Source organism: Lepidothrix coronata, unplaced genomic scaffold, assembly GCF_001604755.1.
Source record: "Lepidothrix coronata isolate B3197 unplaced genomic scaffold, Lepidothrix_coronata-1.0 Scaffold146, whole genome shotgun sequence".
Taxonomy (NCBI): domain Eukaryota; kingdom Metazoa; phylum Chordata; class Aves; order Passeriformes; family Pipridae; genus Lepidothrix; species Lepidothrix coronata.
Window position 1 is genome coordinate 1,762,024 of NW_016690326.1, and position 20,078 is coordinate 1,782,101.

The following is a 20,078-nucleotide window of genomic DNA, read 5'->3' on the forward strand; positions in this document are numbered from 1 at the left end:
TTCCTCAAATCCCCTCATTTGAGTAGAAGATGCCCAGGCTCATGCAGGACAACCGAGTGTTCTTGGGAAGAAAATCATGCTGGGTGAAAGGAGATGAAGGTCAGGCATGGATTTACACACAGCTACACTTGCTTCCACACCAGGGAACCGTGGTCTGCAGGGACTGAACCGTGCAGGAGAGGACACTGGCTCTTCAGAATGAATTCAGGAATGGACCATCTCCAAGAAGAGACAAAGCCTCCAGGGACCAGCCCCAGCAGCACTGCATTCAGTTTGGTAGTGGTACTCTCTTAGTGAAACACCCCAGGCTCTAAAATGCATAGGGAGAGCCCCCATCGAGCAAAACTCTGCAGTACTTTTCCTGTATTTTCTTTCCAGTCAGTGCTGATTACCCAGATAATGTGTCTAAACAGAAGCTGTCCTCTCTATAATTAGCCTAATTCCATTAGTGATGTTGCCATCCACTGTTTGTAGCAGCAAAATTGCTTCCATAGCAAGGATTTTACTGTCAGATCCTCTCTTATGATGCTTTGTGTGGGTGGCAGGAGGAGGGGCTGCATGGAAAGAGATTAAACAAAGCCACTGCTATTCTGAAAGTCTAATTTAATTAAGAATATCACTACAGGTGCCATGTTGACAGCCTCCATGTCCTGGCCTCTTCTTTTCCCGGGGTTACCAAGCTCAAATCTCCCATTAGAAACCAGCTGAGTTAGCACCCTTTTAGCTACAGCTCCACCCCAGCAGCCACACGCCCCTGACCCACCATGGATTGGGCTGAAAGGAAATCAGTGCAAAAATAAACAATCTGAGAACAGCAAATTCCTCTTGCTTCAGTTTAAATATAGCCAGCACTGCAACGAGAGCCACTGACAGAAGGCAATTTCTTAGGGAAACACTGCTATAAAGCCAACGGCCAGCATTTGTACAGGAATAAAGACATCCACAGTCTAGCTAGAATGGAAGCGTGGAAACAATCTTGGAGAAGGCAAGCATACCTACTTACTTGTCAATGTCTAAGGATGAAGGGCTGCCTTCACCACTGGCAGCTTTATTTCTTGCCTCTCTCTGACGCCGGGTGAGCACTGGAGGAAAAACAGAAAGGGTCAACAGAGAAGGTACCACTGTCCACCCCAAAACCACCCCTACACCATGCCCAAATGCAACAAGTTTCCATTGCTTTCACTCAGGGCTGCAGCACAAGTGATGGTAGAGGCAAACACTGGACTGGGACCAGCAGAGTCTTCTTTCCTGAAGAACAGGTTGCTGACCAAGTCTCCCTTTTTCCCCTCAGGGATACTGAAGAATTTATCTTTCCCAGACTTGGAAGCCAGCTAAACATTTCACACCTAACTTGTCTTCAGCCAGAAACAGCTGGATCGACAGTATGTAGTTTACAGGAATTTTAAAGCTGACGCGCAGCAGCGCGATAGCCTGGGAGAAGCGTTATCCAGCTGCTCCAGCAGCACAGCACCACTCCCTGCCAATCCAGGCTCCCGTGCCTGCTGCAGGGAGGGACTGTGGCAGCTGTGAGCTCAGGGACACGGTGAGCTGAGGCAGGGGCTGTGCAGAGGCACCGGCCCTTCTGCAGATGTGGCAGGGAGAGCCTCGCAGGGGAGGGCACAGCTCACACTGGAAAGGGAAGGTTACAACAATTAGCCCCGCAGTCGTTGCTTTCCCATGGCCCATATGAACCAGGGTGACCAGTGCTATTGTCCATATACAGCTCTGGGGGTCCCCTGCATGACCTCTACTAGGAGCAGTGCTGCCCTCCAGCAGCTCCAACACATGTGGGTAGCAAAGGAGATCCCAGCTGAGCAGCTGATGATGGGTCCAAAAATTTCTGTTCCCTCAGCAACCCCAAGCAGCCTTTCCCAACTGGCTCTGCAGGCATCTGCAGGGAGCATGTTGGAGCGTTGTCCCTTTCAGTCGAATTCCTCTCAGCGTATTCCTGTTGACATACCACCAGCAAAGATCCTCAGGGAACATTTCAGATAGCTTAGCTTGCTTCACCAGGGACGTTCAAGACTCCAGCTCCAAAACAGATGTCACAGTAAGCGTTCTCAGGCACGATGGCTAAGGGGACAATGCAGGGAGCTGTTTTACAGCTCGGTGACGCTGCTTCCCATACTGACATTAGAAAAGGTCTGAATCCAAGGTATAGGCACAACAAACCTGTTTTTGTTGGCACGTCATCTGTGATAAAGAAAGCAATGCACAAAATTTTGTGCAGAATAAAGGGAATTCTTCTGAGTTTTAGCTAAACCCCATTTCCAAAGTGTTGGGCAACCCCAATATCTATCCAATGCAACACAGCCTTTCCCTTAGCAGCAATCTGCAGCCACAACCAGCAATGCACTGCAAGGTGCTCAGGAGCTGTTGGGGCTGACAGGAGACAACCACACTGAAGAAACAAGCTTGAGCGTTTCCTAGGATGTGGGTATTGTCTCGTAGGCGATGACTGATACCAACAGCTCATCTCTCACAGGAACTGAAGCAAACGTCTCTCTTTAACATAGCCTGGCCCAGATTCAAAGTGGCAGCCTGACTAGGACGGCTGGTAACGATGGCCACCCCCCAGGCCACCCAGCCTCCCAAGAACCCAACCAACACATGTGTTTGACAGCATGGTGAGAGCTGCTCTCCAAACCAGCATGCGCTCGTTAATATTCCTTTAACACCGTCTGGGGAGCCTTGTGCACCAGCTCAGGTGTTAATCAGTTCTATTTTCTTCTAAAGGCAGTGAACACATCTGGCATAATGGGCCCATTAGAGATGTCTGGGACTAGCTCTGCAGCTGCCCAGGGGGAGACCCTCAGCTGTGTTGCTGGAAGAAGCAGCGCAAGAGAGAGAACAGGGCCAGCTGGTGAGGCACGACCCCTGCCAAAACACTTCAGTCACCCACACGAAGGTAGTTCAGAATACAGGAAAAGACTTGCCGCAGGGAAAATCCCCACCACAGAGCAGTGCTGACCTCCTGTGTGACAGGAACCTTGTAACTCTCCCAAATGAAATGCTCTTTGCTGGGTCAGACATGTTCCGTAGTCCAATAACCACCTTTTCCCTCACTCGGCATTTCTTCTGGTTGACAAGTCATCCTTGGCCTGTTTGGTTTCAACATGCACCCTGGGGGAGAGGAGCAAACCCTCCCCAGCACGGTTCCACTATCAGCCCAGCCCAGGCACCTCCTGGGGCTGCAAGGCCAGAGCCACTGAGCTCCTCACCTTGCTGCTTGGCCCACCAGCTTCCTCCCTGTGCTTACTGCCAGCTGTGCCACTTCTGTGCAGGATCTTTTAGTATCCAGCTCATGGCATCTGGTCCCTTCTCAGAAGCCATCCAGCTTCCTCTACACCCATTCCCTTACTCTTTCTGCTGTATTAGTGCCACTTCCACTGATGTCAGGAGCTTTTTAACAACACCAGTGCTGCTGCTGAAGACTGACAGCTGCACCACACTGCATTTGAGCCTTTGGGAGGAAGGGATATACCAAATCTTCATCTCCCTGAGCTCACTTGGGAAACGAGATGTCAGATGCACGTAGATGGAGGGTAAGAGGCATCAAGTATGTCACAAAGCTTGAGAGTATTTGCTGTACTCAGCAGCAGCCAAGACTAGCTTCCAGGGTGAAACCAGCAGATTCCTGTGTTGGCAGCAGCAGCAGGCAACGGATATGGTGGCTCCAGCAGAGCCCTCTCACACAGCCCCTCTCACACAAGTGAGCCCTTCAGTTGAGTGCATGAAGAAAGAGGGAGCTGGCACAGCACTTCCACAGATCCACTTGTTCGTTTGGAATTAACACCAGTCACTGAGCTGGAAACCCAGGACCTGAACCTTCCCCAGCCTGGTACAGGGGCTAACACAACAGCAGGCTCTTCTTTTTTATTTACTCAGATCACAGGAAAATGGAAATTCATGACCAGATTTTCATACTGCCCAGGTGTTTGGTGGTCTGGGCATCCAGCCAGGGTGTCCATGTGTGTAGGGAAAGTGACTGTAACTCATCTTGCCCAGCTAACTCATTTGAAAATCTGTCCTTAGATATCAGCCAGGCTGAGCTGGTCTCCCGAGACCTAACACCAAGAGACTTTGGTGCATGATTAGAAGAGGGAAGAAGAGAAGTAAAACCAGCAAGAACCCATCCTTTTGTAATATTAAAATGAAAACCACTGACAGCTGTAGTTTGCAGAACTGCATAATCTGCAATTCTAGAGACATCAGGAGTAAGTCCAATTAATAAATCTGAAGACAGACCAGGAACCCCTGACCCAGTGCACCAAAGGAAAATTGAAGCAGTCTTTTCTTAACAGATCAGGACATGGCTTAGAGTAGCGAACTCTGATTTCTTCTCACATGAGGCTGTTGCTGTGCTCTTGAGGAAGCCAGCAGCCAGCCAAGAGCACACAGTGCTGCAGCAGTACAGAACAGCTTCTGGACCCACACAGGAGCTGGCATTTGCCTCAGAAGATAATTCTCTCACCTCTTTTTTTCTCCCCATGCTTTAGCTTTACCTGTGGATTTTGTGCTAGCAATGGATGCCAAGGTAACAGCCCTGGAAACAGAGTTCTTTTGTACCTGCACAGCTGTGCCAGGCTACTGTGTGGCCTCTGCTCAGAGCTGAACATTCCCCCTGCCTATTCAACCCAAAATCCAATGATCAGCCCATCAGCTGAGACCCCTCTGGGTGACTCTCACCTTCCAACAGATGCTGGGAACTGGCCCAAGATGCCCTGTGACCCAGAGCCCCACAAGCAAGCACAGGATTCTGCCCAAGCCCTGGAAGCCCATGGTCCTTCAAAGAGTCTGGGTGCAAACAACACAGGTGTCATAGACTGCTATGGATAATAGAGCCTGGTCTCTACAGGGAAAATACCAGAATAGCTGGCAATAGAAAACCCAAATTATTGTGATTTTGTCCCAAACCCATTGCTCTGCTTACAGCCATTATTGCAGAGCAAAATCCCTTTTATTCCAGGCTGGTTTTCTTATGGGGGGATTGTTCTGAACAAGCCAGAACAGCACAGTAGCAATTTCAAAATAACTACCCTTACAAACATCCCCAGGGAGACCAGTCTGGAGCAGAGTGGAGAGGCCAGCCTTGAACTCTGTCCTGCTGAAAGCCAACACCAAAGGGAAGAACAAATTCCCTCACACTGCCAAGAATTCAAAGCTTTTTCCTGATCACAGTCAGGATTCCCCAGGATCAATGGAAATGCTCAGAGTCCAGCCACACCAGGGACCTAAATACCACAGGGCCAAAGACGTTCCTGCTAAAAGGCATACTAAAAATTCTGCTCCATTTTGTAGCATGGATAACACCTTTATCAGTGTTGAGGATAGAACTGTGATAATTTGTGATTTGCCTGAACCAAATGCTTTGCATTAGTAGCAGGGCTGTGCCTACAGAGAGAACTTCCCACCAAAATTAAGCACCAGCCAGTATCAGCCACTACTCTGGCTCCTGTTATCTTGACAGGACCCATGTCACATCCCCAAAGATTTAGTATAACAGGGACCTTGTTCAGGAACTACATCAACTCTGCATTAAGATTACATGGTGAAACTTCCTCCTGCTAGAGGAATGCAGAAGTTACAGTTCTTGTACTAGCTCTGATTTGCTCAAATTGTTTAAACATCATAGATTTAGGTTGCATGTAATAACCCAGAATGTAACTGAAAATTATATATTCACAACCTGAAAAGTTAATCTTATTACAAGCTACTACTTTGATATTACCTGACATTGTGCTAACACAGATTTTACATTTCAAGCAGCAGCTAAAACATAACTTACTGAATATGTTGATAACCAACCAGTGTATTTGTTCACTTAAGCTCTACAAAGGTTGGCTATGGAAACCTGATATAAAAAAGACTGCAAAGAGGATTAATACGGGCATTCTGACCGTGCTTCTACACCTCACTCTTCAAATGAAGGAGAAAAATCCACACTCCCAGATTGATAGTTATCATTTTGCAATTTTAGTGGAACAAGAGGGAAACTTTTCTGCAATCTCTGCCACCAGAACAAGCCATTTTAGTACATACAAATGTCAGACTCCATGCAGAGCACAGGCCATGCTTGGAGTGGTACAGAACATTTTTCCTTCTCAAGAGCCCTGAAGGACACAAGACTTCCATTTCCTATCACTGCCACATTCTCTGCAGGTCCTCAACAAAACACACAATAGACACGTCTTATGAGAACTGCTTGAAGCATCCAGGACTAGATCCTGGGGCAATATTCAGGAGCTGATAATGTGGTGAATTGCTGTGCGAAGTCAATCAGAGATGTCTCTGTACAGGAAGTGCTGGAAACACCAGAGCCTCTGAATAAAACTCTCCTGAACAGCCTGGAGATAGAATAAGGCAGAGCAAACCTTCCCTACACGTTATGCACCAAATATCCCAAGAAGAACAAGACTGCAGCACCTGTCTGCCAAGTAACAGTAGGGAAGGGGGATGAGCACAAGGAGCAAACACTTGCAAGTAACACTTGGCAGACCTGGAGTGTCCCTGCCAGCCTCTGCTCCCACGATGCCGTTGCAGTACATGGCATGGAGCTCGATCTCTGCAGCTGGAAAGCTGTGATCACACAGCGGGCACGACACATGGGCAGCGGCTGTAGGACTGCACTTGGACACAGTCCCACCAGCATCTTCATCTCCACCAACCTAAGGAAGAAGAAGAAAAATTAGCCAGATAGTGATGTTTCTCTTTTTTTGCTAGGTGCAGAGCTCCATGCTGTCTGGTAGCTACTCACCCTGCCACAGACTCAGTTTTTCTTGGAAAGTTTTATTCTTCCTCCATCACACAGGGGTCAGAAATAAGACCACTGGCTGAGTAAACAGCACTGCACTAACAACTAATTCTTCTTGCAAAGGCAACATGTCCTTCTGAATCGTGGTGAAACCTCTCTGCACAGCCATGCACACCGTTTAAGGCAAACATCACCTGTACTACCGTGGAAAAATGGTAAGGCTTCCATTAATCAGGAAAGCTCAGAAGCGAAACTGATGGAAAATTCATGGGGCAAAGCAAGAGTTCAACACCTGACTTGTGCTCATCAGTTTCTGGACACGATCCACGCTACACAGGCAGCACTGTCTGGGAACACAGCTTCCCCCAGGATGAAAGGAGGCTGCTGTGGTCTTAGGGAGCAAGGAGAGATCACTGGAAGCTCCTCCTCTGTAGAGGAGGTGGCTGGAGCAATCATCAGAGGGGACACTGATCAAGGAGAGAGGCAATACCATTGAAAATCCGTGTCACAAAATTACCAGCAGAGGCTTTTTGCCAGGGCAGAATGTCACAGCTCGTGTATGTTCTCAGGGTGCCATTACCACTTACTGACACCCTCTTTTTGCATTGGTCACACAGCTGTAAAGGTGTTCCACTACCCACTCACGGAGATCTAGCCTGCTCCCTATGTTACTGACATTCCCAAATGCAGCAGACTGCAGCCATCTCACTCATAACTACATCTCTGCCTAGTCAGGCTTGCTGCAAGATTTTTTCACATTTAAGAAAGAACCTTTCCCTCCCTGCAATGATTAAAAAAAGCTACTTAAATATTACCCATGTAGAAAAAAACTATAGGAAAATAATATGGAAGGGGTTTCTGTTTAGAGCTAAGCAGTGACATGTAGACAGTGTGCAGCAAAACTGTCGTCTGCTTTCCTCCAACAGTATCATTTCAGGGAAGCAGTAATTGGGGTCAGCCAAGATGCTCCGTGCCACTGGAGCGCTTTGTCGTATTACTCGGTTTATTACTTCCTTTTCCAAATTGGGATCTGATTCTGGGTTTTATGTCCTAAAGGGAAGGAGGCTGTTTTTGTTGACTCCGAGGAGCTATGTCAAAAATTGCAGGACTGGGCCTTAAACTTAGATTCCGACTCATGGAATGCATTTCTCCCAGATACCAGCTACAGCACCAAGCCCCAGGAACATCTCTTTCATTCCCAGGGAGGCTCTCTGCCCTGGATTTCTGTGGAGGAGTTGCCACAAGAGTTCCTCCAGACGAACACAAGCTGCTCAAGTACATCACTTACAGCATTAGCGCTCGTACCCCTCTCTCACATCTCAGTGTCACTGCATCGTGTGAAGTCCTCACTGTGGGGCGTCACACACAAGAGCCATAAAAAACAAGATGTGTCAAATATGAATGATCAAATCAAACCTTCACTATCCCAGTCAGACAACACACGTAAAAAATATGATGGGAAAAGCAGCAGGCACTGCTCCTTCTAGCTGCCTTTTTTAAAGCAATCTTAGGAGATCACCGGTTCTACACACCCTGCCCGCCTACATTCGATGGTAAATTACTAATTTTAAATGGAAATGCAACATTCTGTAACAAAAGACACCACAGTTCCAAAACTGCTTGTACAAAACCTTGCTGTAACAGTCTGGAAAACCTCAACTGCAGAACCAATCACCCCTGTCAGAGGCAGAGACAGTTGCCTCGGCTCTTTAGCAGAGGAAATTGCCTACAAGATATAGTACTTGCAGCCAACAGCCAGCCAAAAGCAATGCTAGAGGCTGAGCTCAACAACAAGACTCCTGTGTCCTGGCTCAGCATCTGCTAGGAAGAAGCCAGTCCCAGTGGTCTAGGCTCAGCTCATGCAAACTGCTGATGCCATGGTAGCTGTTTCTGCTGTCTTCCTGGAGGGCTGCGGGCTCCGGACCAGGACCTGCTGCCAGCCATAATGTTGTCAAACAATCCCTAGGAACCTGCTCCCCACCACTTTGCTGATCACCTTGTGCCATCCAGGCAGAGGTGTGAGACCCAGGGCACCTTCTGCAGAGCACAAGGGACAGGACAGAGTCCTGGCCACAGCCAAATGGGTCACAAACGTGCTTTGGTGGCCAGCCCAGGATCAACCCTCTCCCTGCTGCAGTCCCTAATTGACTGAGCAGTGCTTGGAGATACCTGCAGAATGAAAGGCACACGAGAGCAGAAGATGGTTTATTAAGAGGCCTGTGAGAACGAGGAGCTGCAGACATGCTGTACAAGCTGCAAACTCCCAGAATGAGCTTTCCACAAATGAGTCCTCTTGTCAAGAGCTGTACGATTCTGTATCCATGTACCCTGCCAGAGGAGTACTTGGCAACCCCTTTGATATCACTCTCTAAATTAATAGACAAAGGGAGTTTTATCAGAAGCAGGAACTGAAGTCAGGTGTTGGTACAGTGACAGCTGCAAAGCAATTGCTGTGCAGGTGTGACAACGCAGGGAAAGGAGCTGCACACAGAGCACATCTGCAGTGAGAGGTAAGAGGATGGCCCTGCCACTGAATTACTATTGCTATCAACTATTACTGCACAGAAAGCAACATTCCCGGCTCAGGACACTCTGCTTGGCCTGCAAACCACACCAGCCCTCAACACTTCAAGGACATCTTTATCCCAGTCCAGTCTTTGGGTGAAGCTCTCTTCTTAGCCTTTTGGAGATGGTCTGTTGGAGAGCAAACATTGGAACTCAGAGGATTGTAACAGGGAAAAGCATGTCACAACAAGAGTGACTGAGGTTTCCTAGGACACCCCTCACAGCTCCTGGGGTCCCTCTGCATCACTGAGCATCACAGCACTGTACCCCTGAACATGGGCAAGCTACAGCCCTGCCACCCACGCTGATGGCATCCTCCAGCACAGCAGTGTAAGGGTACAAAAGAATGGGCTGGAATTGATAACAGCTCTCCAGCTATAGGACTGAAAGGCTCCAAGCAGCTGCATGCAGTTCCCAGCCAAAAGGGATTGGAGATACGAAGCAGAGGAGAAAAGCAAAGCGGGAACTGTTTGTTGAGGATCCAAATAGCAGAAGTCCAAGCTCCCAGCTACCCAAGGGGAAATGCCAGCACAGCTCAGCTGAACCAGGATCTGGAAGGTAGGACTGGAAACAGAACCCTTCCCAAACTTCCAGCTCTTTTACCTGCATAGGTGCATCTCTGCTGTCTGAGCAGAGCTCTTCTCTCTCCTCCTCAACAGCTTCCAATGGGCTCGTTTGTGTCTCTGCAGAAAAACACCTCCATGTCAGCACAGGTTTGCAGCCCCCAAACTACCTCCTCACTTCTTGATGTAACTTAGCCCTTAACGCTTCTTCACACAGTTTTCACAGTTTCAAAACATTTTTTAGACTTGCCACAAATGTTATCAGACAATGTGCAACAACACAGCCAGATGAGGGGTTAAAGTCACAGCATGGTGGTGTGAGGACAAAGCCACCACAGCTTTGCAGCTTCATGGGGAGTGAGATTAGACACAGGGAAAGTGCGTGGGACACTTGCTGGGATGGAGACAAAGCAAGAATAGAGCTGCTCTCGCATCAAGACAAACAGAGCTCCCGTTCTGTGGTCTGCCTTGCAGTTGCACCATCTTTAGACCTCCACATCTTCCTTAGCAACAAAATATGCCACCAAGCACCACCATGACCTCTCCTGCTATGGCTCCTCGTGAACAGGAACAGTCCTTTCATTAATTTTCTCACTTAAAACGCTGGACTGGAAAACCTCAAACATGGTAGGAGAGACCGAGGAAGAAAAAGTCGCTGGTCCAAAACATGTTTAATTAATGTAAGACAGCTCTCACGCTTTGCACATTATCTTGACACTGAAAAATCTGAAAATCTGATTGCAATGCAGAGACCACTTCTGACACCTTGTTTTGAGTGAGCCCTCCATGCTGACGCACATCTTCATGCCTCTTCAGCAGCAAGTCCCCAAAAAACCCTGTCACAGAATTGTTTTAGAGGAAATGGGTCCAAAACTAGGGGATCAAACTACATTACCTGGATAATTATAACCCTGACAAATGGAGAAGGGAAAGAAATCTTTCCCTTTTTGTTCAAGTAACTTGAAAATTCTCTTCTTTCCTCTGAATTCCATAAGTGTGCAACTTTCAGTACAAAATTCATAACATTCTCAAGTGCCTTTTACCTGGGCAAACAGAGATCTCTTCTTCAGCAGAGTTTTCTGTGGCAATATCTGGACTCCTTTTACTGCCAAGTGGGGTCATCGTGGAGATGCTGTTCAAAATATAAATATACTATGAATCTCCAGTCCAATAGGTGTGAGTGCCACACCTGCCTGTCTCACACAGTTCAGAACAGCAGATGATGCCATAATTTCCAAGTGGTCAATATGATTCTGACAGCCAGAAATGACCAGGATAACAGGAAAATATGCATCTAAAATGCCATCCTAAGCAAACACCCCAAAGGGAACATTTTTTCTTTCTAGAAACCCTTGACAAAAAGGCAGAAAGGGTCACTATCTCTTGTCAGGGGAGCAAAACTACCTGCTCACAACTGTGTGACTCTCTGTGGGAGAAGACTTGGGAGTTGTGCAGGTAGCAGCACTGTGCCTCTTTTTGCCTGGGGAAGGAAATACTCACAGAGGAAAGATAGACCTGCTTTATCCCACATTATCCTCTCCCTCCTCACACTGTTCATTTTCTCCCTTATCCCTGTGCACAGCAGCCAGAAGCAGCACGGATGTGATACAAGGCATTTTCCTTGCAGCAAAATCCTTACAGCATTAGGGTGGTGGTTCCTTGGAGCAGCACCGGGCATCGCTCCTCTCATTTTGACCTTTGGATTCCTCCTTTTTTTTTCTCCCCCCTCACTGCACAGTGTCTTTCCGAACCAGGCAGGCATTGCTGAGGAAGTCTAGCACCCATGCTGATACACTCCACGCCTTGCGTGGCTTTCTGATTAGTCTGATCAAGTATGCAAGAACACACTTTAAAAACATGAATCCCCACACTGACAAACAGAAGATTTATTAAGCTCAACCACAGGCCTTAGAGAGGAGAGAACAGCCACTGCTGATTTATGATAAATAACAAAATTCTGATAGGAAATCACAAGTGGCTTTTCTCTCTAAATAAAGCATCTCAAAGCATTTGTTATGAATCCAGGCTGAGCATGTTTTACTCTGTGTCTAACATCAGGGCTCTCTTCAAAAGAACTCACACAAAACAACTTGCTATGACATTTATAAAATGGGCTAATCAATTTGAAGTCAAACCACATTTCTTGCTACACCAACTATCTCTTGGTAACAAAGCCTATAATCATTTATTAAAACCCCAATCTTCCATGCTCCATACAAAGAGTAAAACAAGCAGGGAGAGTGGCCCACAGAAAGCAAAGCAGCCTCTTCCCAGGGCTGGCACTTCCTAAACTGCTCCACTCCCTCCAGACAGCTCAGAGCCGTGTTTTCCTATTAAGTGAGGCTGAGGCCAGCCAGTCAGGGTGCCTGAGCCCTACCCGAGAGAGGCCTGTGCTGGCAAATTACCAGGAGCCAGATGGCAACGCTTAATGTGCACAGAACTGCAAAGACTGCAGCCATTTCTTGCTTTCCTGCAGATGTTCCAGCTGCCCGAGGAGGGAGCGCTGAATCCAGGTGCATCCCACCCCAAGGCAGGCAGCTCCTGGGTGGCTTGGGGAATGTCCCAGACTAACCCCATCAGCTACACCAAAGGAACGAGGTCCCTCTCTTTCTATATCCTCCATATCCTGGCCTCTCCTGCCCTAAGCAGGCGGGAGGCCAGCGCTGCAGAGCACACACCTCGCTGCCTTCTACGCAAGCTCAGACCTCAGCTGTCACAAACTCATCAGCCTCAGCAGCAGTGGCAGCTGCAGTTCCTCCTGCTCCCCAAGGCAGGTTTTAAGCTTGTTAGAAAGGTACAAGCAAGAGGGATTTTCATACTCTGCATATTGATAATAACTGTTCAGGCCAAATGCTGTTAGATCAGAGAAAAGTTGGCAGTTTTGTTCCAAAGCAGGTTTAAATTATAAAACCCAGCAAATTAAAAACATGACATTATCTGGCCTCTCTTGTAACTTGCTCCCTAAATCGTCTCCCATTTGTCCTTCTTCTCCACAGTCTTTGCTTGAGAATTGCATCCCACAGGAAGGAGAAGGGAAAAAAAAAAAAAACAAGGAAAGAGGAGTAGGCTTAAATCTGAAGAAAATCATGTTGACTTGTCCCACACCTGTCATCTGCTGAAGTGGCTTTTCTGGAGCACTGCACTCTATCTTTGGCTGATAGGCAGTGCCGTCTGGCTTCCTCTTTCCTGCTTTCCTCTTCAGCAGTAAGGCAGGAACATAAAAATACACACAGAAATCCAGTAAACCCTCCACCATGCTGCCTATGCTCCTTCCCCGATAGACACGTGATGGGATCGCTGTAACTCACCTTCAGCTCCCCCACCCATCCCCAGAGCTGTACTGCACTGTGTTACAGGAGCTTCAGAGGGCAAGGAGCAAGTCCTCCAACTTGTACAAGGATGCACTTGCACATCTTATAAAGTAACTGAGCCTTTCTCCCCAGTTGTGCCTCACCTCTCTCCCAAGCTGCTCCAAAGCCAGGGATATCTAACAGCAGTGGCTGCAGAAGCCTTTCCAGCAAGCCCTGCAGCAAGCCACAGTGGGATTGCACCCTAAAATACTCCAAGGAGAGTGAAAGAGCCCATATCACTGTGAGCCCCACACTCAGAAATTATCCTACTCACCTCTGTGCAATTTGCATCGGCTCCCCTTCTTCATGTGCATCCTCTGCAGGCAGCACCTGGGAGGGCTGGAAAAGAAAATTCTGATGTTATATAAAACAATATGCACAGCTAACAGAGGTCTGCTGGGTCATCAGATTCTGTCCATGACACTTCACCCACTCTGCTGTATATTTTTATTTGAAAATGCCTCAGTATCCATCTGGAACTACTCAGCTTTTTCCCTCCATCCCTCTTTTTGGGAAGGTGTTTCAGCAGCTGCCTGAAATAAAGCCAGGCAGTACTTTTTGTTACCTTGCTGCCTAGACATGTTCCTGGACAGTCCCAGGACTGTCAACTCATTCCAGCACTGTCCATCACCTTCCATGCTCTCTGCCTGTTCTAAGCATCCACCTCAATGTACTTGTAGGCAGCAACCACAGCTCTCCTCCATCTCCACCCATGCTGAGCTAAACAATCCAAGGTTTTTAGTGTTCCCTGCACTCCCCCAGGCATCCTAGCAGCCCTCACCTACTCAACTTTAAAAACCGTTTTCTTGAGCTGGGATGACCTGATCAACTGGTACAGCCGGTGTTTGACCATAAGAAGCACTTTTCTGAAATTTCCTAGAAATAAAATCCGTTGCGTTTTTCTTGCCTGCGAAATCAGTTGTCCCATCAAAGAGAGGGAACAGATTAACCTGCACAATCTACAGCTGGTAAATCTGTGTGCATTTTATCCCATTTTTCATTTAGCTCTACGACTCCACTTATTCTTTCCTTTAAAATTTGTTCAAAAGCCTTATGCACTGCTGAGGTCAGGGTAACATGCCAGTTATTACCCAGATCCCTTTCTTCTTCTGCAGTGTACACGTTACACTTGCCATCCTCTAATCAGGTGGAATTACAACAGTTTATTAGCAGTCCTTGCTGTCAGTTCTCATGCTAGTTCTCACAGAAGGGTTTTCCACTCCCTTCCTTGAGTCTATCAAACTCTCCAAGTTCAATTTCCACCATAGGTTTCAGTTTCAATCAGCTCCGCTCCTGGATGGCTGATGTACTTCCCCAGCAAGCCCCAAATCAAGGCCTCCTGTCAGATTTTCCTAATGTGATTCCAACCCCCAAATATTCTGTTTTGTTTATGCTGTTCTTTACTTCTTTGCAGCCTAATTCACCATTAACATAAAATACCATACCTCCTCCTTTATTTTTATTTCTCTTTGTCCTGAACTGTGCATATGTTAACAATGCTTCTGCCCTGGTCACGAACATTGGTCCATGTTTCTGGTTTTCCCAAGTACATCTGTTACAAAATATGGCACTAATTCAGGTCACCAGACTCTAAATCTCCAGAATTGTGCCTTTTCCCTCTGAATCTTTTAAAGACCAAGAGTCCCCTAACCTTATTTGAAAGGCTCTGAAGGAATTGATTCTATTAGCGCTGAAGTTTGTTAGTGCAGGTTCACGGGCTGTGAGATCTTCCGACAACCAGGATTTGCTTTGTGCAAACATCCCTTGGCTGCGGGAGACAGTGGTAGCAGTCAGCTGCTGGCAGGGTGGAAGGTCTGTGTTTGCCCCAGGTGAGGTTTTCAGGACAGGGGCACAGGCAGCCTCCCTCAAGCACATCATTTGCACCTTCATTTCACTGGTATAACACATAGCACGAGGCCTTTTTAAGGACAGATTTGAGTCCTTTTCAAGGACAGATTTGAGTCCTTTTCAAGGATGATTTCTAACCTTGGCACAGCCTAAAATCTCCCACTAGCCCCCCCAGCAGAGCAGCCCTGGTGGCACTGAGGGAGTCTCAGGGCAGCACAGGCAGCAAAGGGTCTCCAAGCGATGCAGCACGTCGGAGACTCGACTGCTCTGGGCCCCTCCTTTGTCACTGCCGATGGAATTGTATTTGATAGAAGGAAAAAAATGGAGACAAGGCACAAGCAAACATCAAACATATCGATTTTGCAAGTAAATCACCTGCTCTGGCCTCAGTGTGTGACTGCACAGAGGCGAGAGAAGGGAGCAACCTCTCATGCTGGGTGTGATAAGGCAGATGAAAGGGCATTTAGAAATAATTTTCTCTTGTGTAAAAAAAAGACTGGCAAATTTTGGGCTAGGGCTGAAATTTTTTAAGTCTACTGCCCCTCCCCCTTCCTTATTTTTTCACCTTAAAAATATTCAGAAAGGCTACATCTACACACAGGTTATGGCTCTGAGAGAGCTCTCATGGTCAAGATGAGTACAAGTTACCACTCAGCACCACTAAAACCTCTTTTCTCCCCAAGAATTAATTAGGTATTAGGATTAAACAGATAATATTTTTAAAAATACACCACAATTTTCAATACTGATTAAAAGTTCACACCCTTCCCAGCTGCTGCATCTTTCCAAGGGCTTTAGTGTACACATCCATAGACCTCCAGTCACCCCAATCTTCCAGATTAATGACACCTCCCTTTCCAGAGGAAAAGCTACAGAAAAAAAAAAAAAGCAGTTTGCTTTAAGAACCTCTGAGGCCTTTTGTATCTATCCTAAAGAAATTAAAAAGGACACAAGTCAGTTCCTTTCCTCTGCAGATCACCTCTAAGGCTTGTTTAAATCTCCATCTGCTAAACTCGAGCCAAAGCACTGTCAGGAAAAGTCACATTTCAGCACAGGCTGCTCTGCTCTTTTTCTGCAACCAGAAAATGCAGACATGACGTTTTTCCTAAGTGTTCAATATTACAAGACAGAATATAAATATCACAAAACAAGTTAAGTATCTTTCTAACACCAGGGTAAATGATCAAATACACTTGAAAACAGGAACAACAGAGCCAAGGCTTCAGTCATAGAGAAGATAAAGTTATACAATGATCCGGGAGTGAAGTCATTATGAAAAATGAGGGTTGGAAAAGGCTGACACAAACCTAAAATACAGCAGTAATAAATACTTCATCTGACTAGCAATCTGTTTAAACTTAGCAGTGACAGAAAGCTGCCTTCCGCTCCAGCAGGAGAGCCCTGATGGAGACAGAGGCTGACATCTAGTGTCTACTAGACCCGAGCAGTGAGCCGAGAGAAGGTGCCCAACACCAGGACAAGGACAGCGAGCACCACTGCGGTGACACATCACCAGGGCAGGCAGAAGATGCCTGCGAGCAGGCAGAGCTCCTCCCAGCCACAGGACCACGAAGGAAAAGAGAACTTCCAAGGGTGAAGCACGTACAGAGGCACAGGAGTGAGTAGGGGCAAACTGGAAAGGCTGTGCTGCAAGGACAAACCCACATTCTCTGACTGTGAGGGGAAATGCAGAGCTCCCCATGCAGCCAAGGGTTTATAAACTGGTTCACCAGAGCTGCTGGTGATCAGACCACCTCTGTGCTCACTACCCTGACACACTGACAGGCTTCACCCTTCTGAGAAGGATCAGTTGGATTTGTCTGTCTCTGGTGCATTAACAATGACTGTCAGGCTGTGTGATGGCCCCTACCGTGTGTGAGCTGGGTGACAGCCTGCACACTTCTCCCCCTTCCACAGTAAGCTGTGTGGCTAGGGAAGGAAGTCCCTAAATTTAAGAGGGACATTAAACAGCAGCACCTGCTTTGCAGAAGGGACTGAACTGTAAAACAGACTGAAGAGCAGGGCTGCTCAACCTCTGGTCAGTGGCGAGGCTCTTACCTGGCAGTAGCTGGTGGTTGGTTCATCATCAGAAGTAGAATTCTTTTCTTCTTCCATGCTGTGCCCTGGACTCTCTGCTTCCCTCCTCTTTGAAGGGTGGAGCCAGGTGATGCTTTCAGACTCCTGCCCCTCTGTATCTCCATCTTCCATACCATCAGCAATCCCGTTCTCCCTGCTTATCTCCTCTCCTTTCCCAAGTTCATTTTGGGTCAAGGAAGAACTGGGCACAACTGGGTTACCAAACTCCTTCTTATGCAGTAGCTGCCTCTGAGCCTGCTTCAGGCTCTTCTGGTAAACCTCCAGCTGACACAAGATGACTTTGGTGTACTGGTTAGGGTCCACCCCTTTGGGGCAGAAGGGGATGCCCCAGTAATAGTGCACTGTGTCTCTGGCCTCCTCCTGTTTGTGCCTCTCCTCTGCCGCAGTCAGCATGCAAAGATCCGGGGTACTGTCGGACGCCTCGTTTTGCTTTAGTTGCTCTGTGGAAACACAGACCTTGGCAGGGTGCCTGGGCTGTGAGGTGTGTTTGGTACCTGCCCCTCCACTGCTTCTCCTGGGGCTCTCACACTGTTCTGTGGTCCCACTCTTCCAGAGCGTGGCTGAGCTCCCAGCACCTGCTTCTCCCACAGAATGGCCAGTGCAGGGCAGGAGCTGCTCTTTTGGTTCGTGGCCTGTTGCTTCGGAGGAGCTGGAGGGGCTTGTGAACAGTCTGCGAGGTGTCAGTCGCCAGGAGCCTGAAGCCACCCTGCCAAAGGTGGGACTCAATGAGATGAAGTCCTCTCTGAGAGTTCTTGGTAACATGTTACTCGAATCACTTTTTGCTGGTGAGGAAGACTTTTCACTTGACCTTGTCAAAGCCTGGTCCTTCCCCGGAGACACTATTATGCTGGATACTAGTGAGTTTTCAATGATTTCCTGGTTTAACCTCCTCAACACTACCCGGGGGCTCCGGGTGACATCCAACTGTCCACTCCCATCAGCTCTGGAGCTCTGTGAGTGGGAGCTGCACTCAGAGCGAGGGGTGTCAGGGCAAAGTGCCAGACCTCCCAGGATCTCAGAGCCTTCTTTCTCGGCGGGCTGGCTTTGGCCTCGTGCGCCCAGCGCTTCCTCTGACAACTGAGGAGTCACATCAGAGGAGTCTGAGGGCTGACAGCTCTGAAAAACAAAATGTTGGCTCTCCTAGAGGCGTGTTCTCTATCAGCACAGTACACCAAGGTCTCCCACAGCATGCTGGCAGCCATCATCCTGACTGCAGATGCCCCTACCCCAATCAGAACTGTGTACCCCAAAACAGCTAAGGTTGAAGTTTACATGTCCCTCTCACTAGGAGCAGTCCAGAGCAACTACTCTGTGACTGCTGTTGTTCCAGCTTGTGCTGGAAATAACTAGGCCCCCCCGTAAAACCTTCTTTTGTGCAGCGTGGCAAAGCAAGCACAGAAAGCAGTGCTGCTGAAGAACCCTAGTAAGGCTCTTCACAGAAGCGCACTTACGCTAAGGCTCTCAGCAATGGCCTTCCTCAAGAGCTCCTCCTCTTCCTCTTCCTGACAGTTCACTTGTCTGGCTTCTTGCTCACTCATTTTCAGGGCCAGTGCAAACTGTTCCTCTTCACTCATCTCTACAGCAGAAGAAATAGGATAATGTCAAGTCACAGCTGCAGGTGTACGTAAACACCCAACATATATCCAACATGTTGGGAGAAACGCGTAAGGGTCCCACCTCCCCAAGAGGAATGCAGAGCAAAACATCTAAACTTCAGCTTTCCTGAAAAGGTGTCACCGAAACTGAGCAGGCAACAATAAATGAGAAAGGTAACCCAGGTCAGGAACTTCAGTTCAGGTTTCTACAGCAATCTAAGCTCCCATTCCCTGGGTATATTATCTGCAACGTGATATTTTATTTGGCATCAAACAACACACTCTGCAGGTGCCGAATTCATGTTCAAGGAGAGAGAAAAAGGACAGATTTCCAAAGTGTGCTCATTTTTATATCAGACAGATCAGCAGCAAGGCAGGATAAACAACACATCTTCTTTAAGACATTTTTTTACTAACCAGTAGCACACCTCAGTGCCTTCTGACACATAGATACCTGCAATATCACAGGAGACCTACCTGAGAGAAAAAGAGCTACATGTTGTTCACCCTGAGCTGCAGGTGGAAAGCTCTGTGGAGGATAACGTTACTTGCTTGGTGGTATTATAGAGGATCTTTCACATGCATACATCCCCCTTCTGCTCACATCACCACTCCACTGCATCACTAAGTCAGTCATGCATGGGAAACAGGTTTCCTACAGTTGTAACTGCTATTTCAGCAGAAAATTTCTTCCTGAAATACTCCTCGCTCAAATCAAACCAAAAGCCTGGACTGGCTATTTAGAAACAAAGCAGTTAGTTACTCTGGAAAACACTTATTTACTTAGATTCAATCCAACACTTCCACTATGCTTAAAATATACAACGCCTGCAGAATGGAGTGCAGTTTGAAAAACAACTCAACAGCACTCTCAGGAGCTGAAAAACACATCTTCTCACTTGAAACAAATTGACAGATTTCCTTCAGAACCCGCTCCCTCCTCCAGGCAGAATCCTGCACGCGCCATCTCATGCATGAACCAAAGGCTCGCGCTCTCCGACAGGCTACAACATCTTTAAGACATGTCATTGAACAGGGAGGCCGCCCAAGCACAAAACATGCCTTCACTGCAGCCAGCTCCGGAGACAGACCTTTCCCTGGATAAAGCATTCAGAACTTGCAGGCTCCCATTTTTTATCCCATCCTCTTCCCACCAGCTGCCACCCAAACACAGCAGTGCAGCCACCCTGGAAGCAGCTGGGGACTGCTCTGGCCGTAGCACAGTCCGTGCATGACGGCACAGCTGCAACCAGGAGCATCCACAGAGCAGACGGCTCTGCTCTGCCCTTCCCCCAGCTCCTCGCTG

At 47.7% G+C, this 20,078-nt stretch overlaps 1 protein-coding gene across 3 annotated transcripts in view; it reads right to left on the reverse strand.

The window, feature by feature from the left end:
- The window catches only part of UIMC1 (ubiquitin interaction motif containing 1), a 39,851-nt gene that overhangs the window by 3,369 nt on the left and 16,404 nt on the right, over window positions 1-20,078 (reverse strand). For 2 of the 3 annotated variants that reach the window (XM_017828157.1, XM_017828156.1), the window contains exons 4-10: window positions 18,629-18,753; window positions 17,139-18,293; window positions 13,507-13,571; window positions 10,926-11,014; window positions 9,923-10,002; window positions 6,500-6,668; window positions 1,004-1,082 (exon numbers count right to left, since the gene is read on the reverse strand). In XM_017828157.1, coding sequence (XP_017683646.1) covers window positions 1,004-1,082; window positions 6,500-6,668; window positions 9,923-10,002; window positions 10,926-11,014; window positions 13,507-13,571; window positions 17,139-18,293; window positions 18,629-18,753 — 1,762 coding nt within the window. Of the gene's footprint in view, window positions 1-995; window positions 1,083-6,499; window positions 6,669-9,922; window positions 10,003-10,925; window positions 11,015-13,506; window positions 13,572-17,138; window positions 18,294-18,628; window positions 18,754-20,078 lie in introns of all 3 variants that reach the window. The other variant, XM_017828158.1, reaches the window with a different exon arrangement.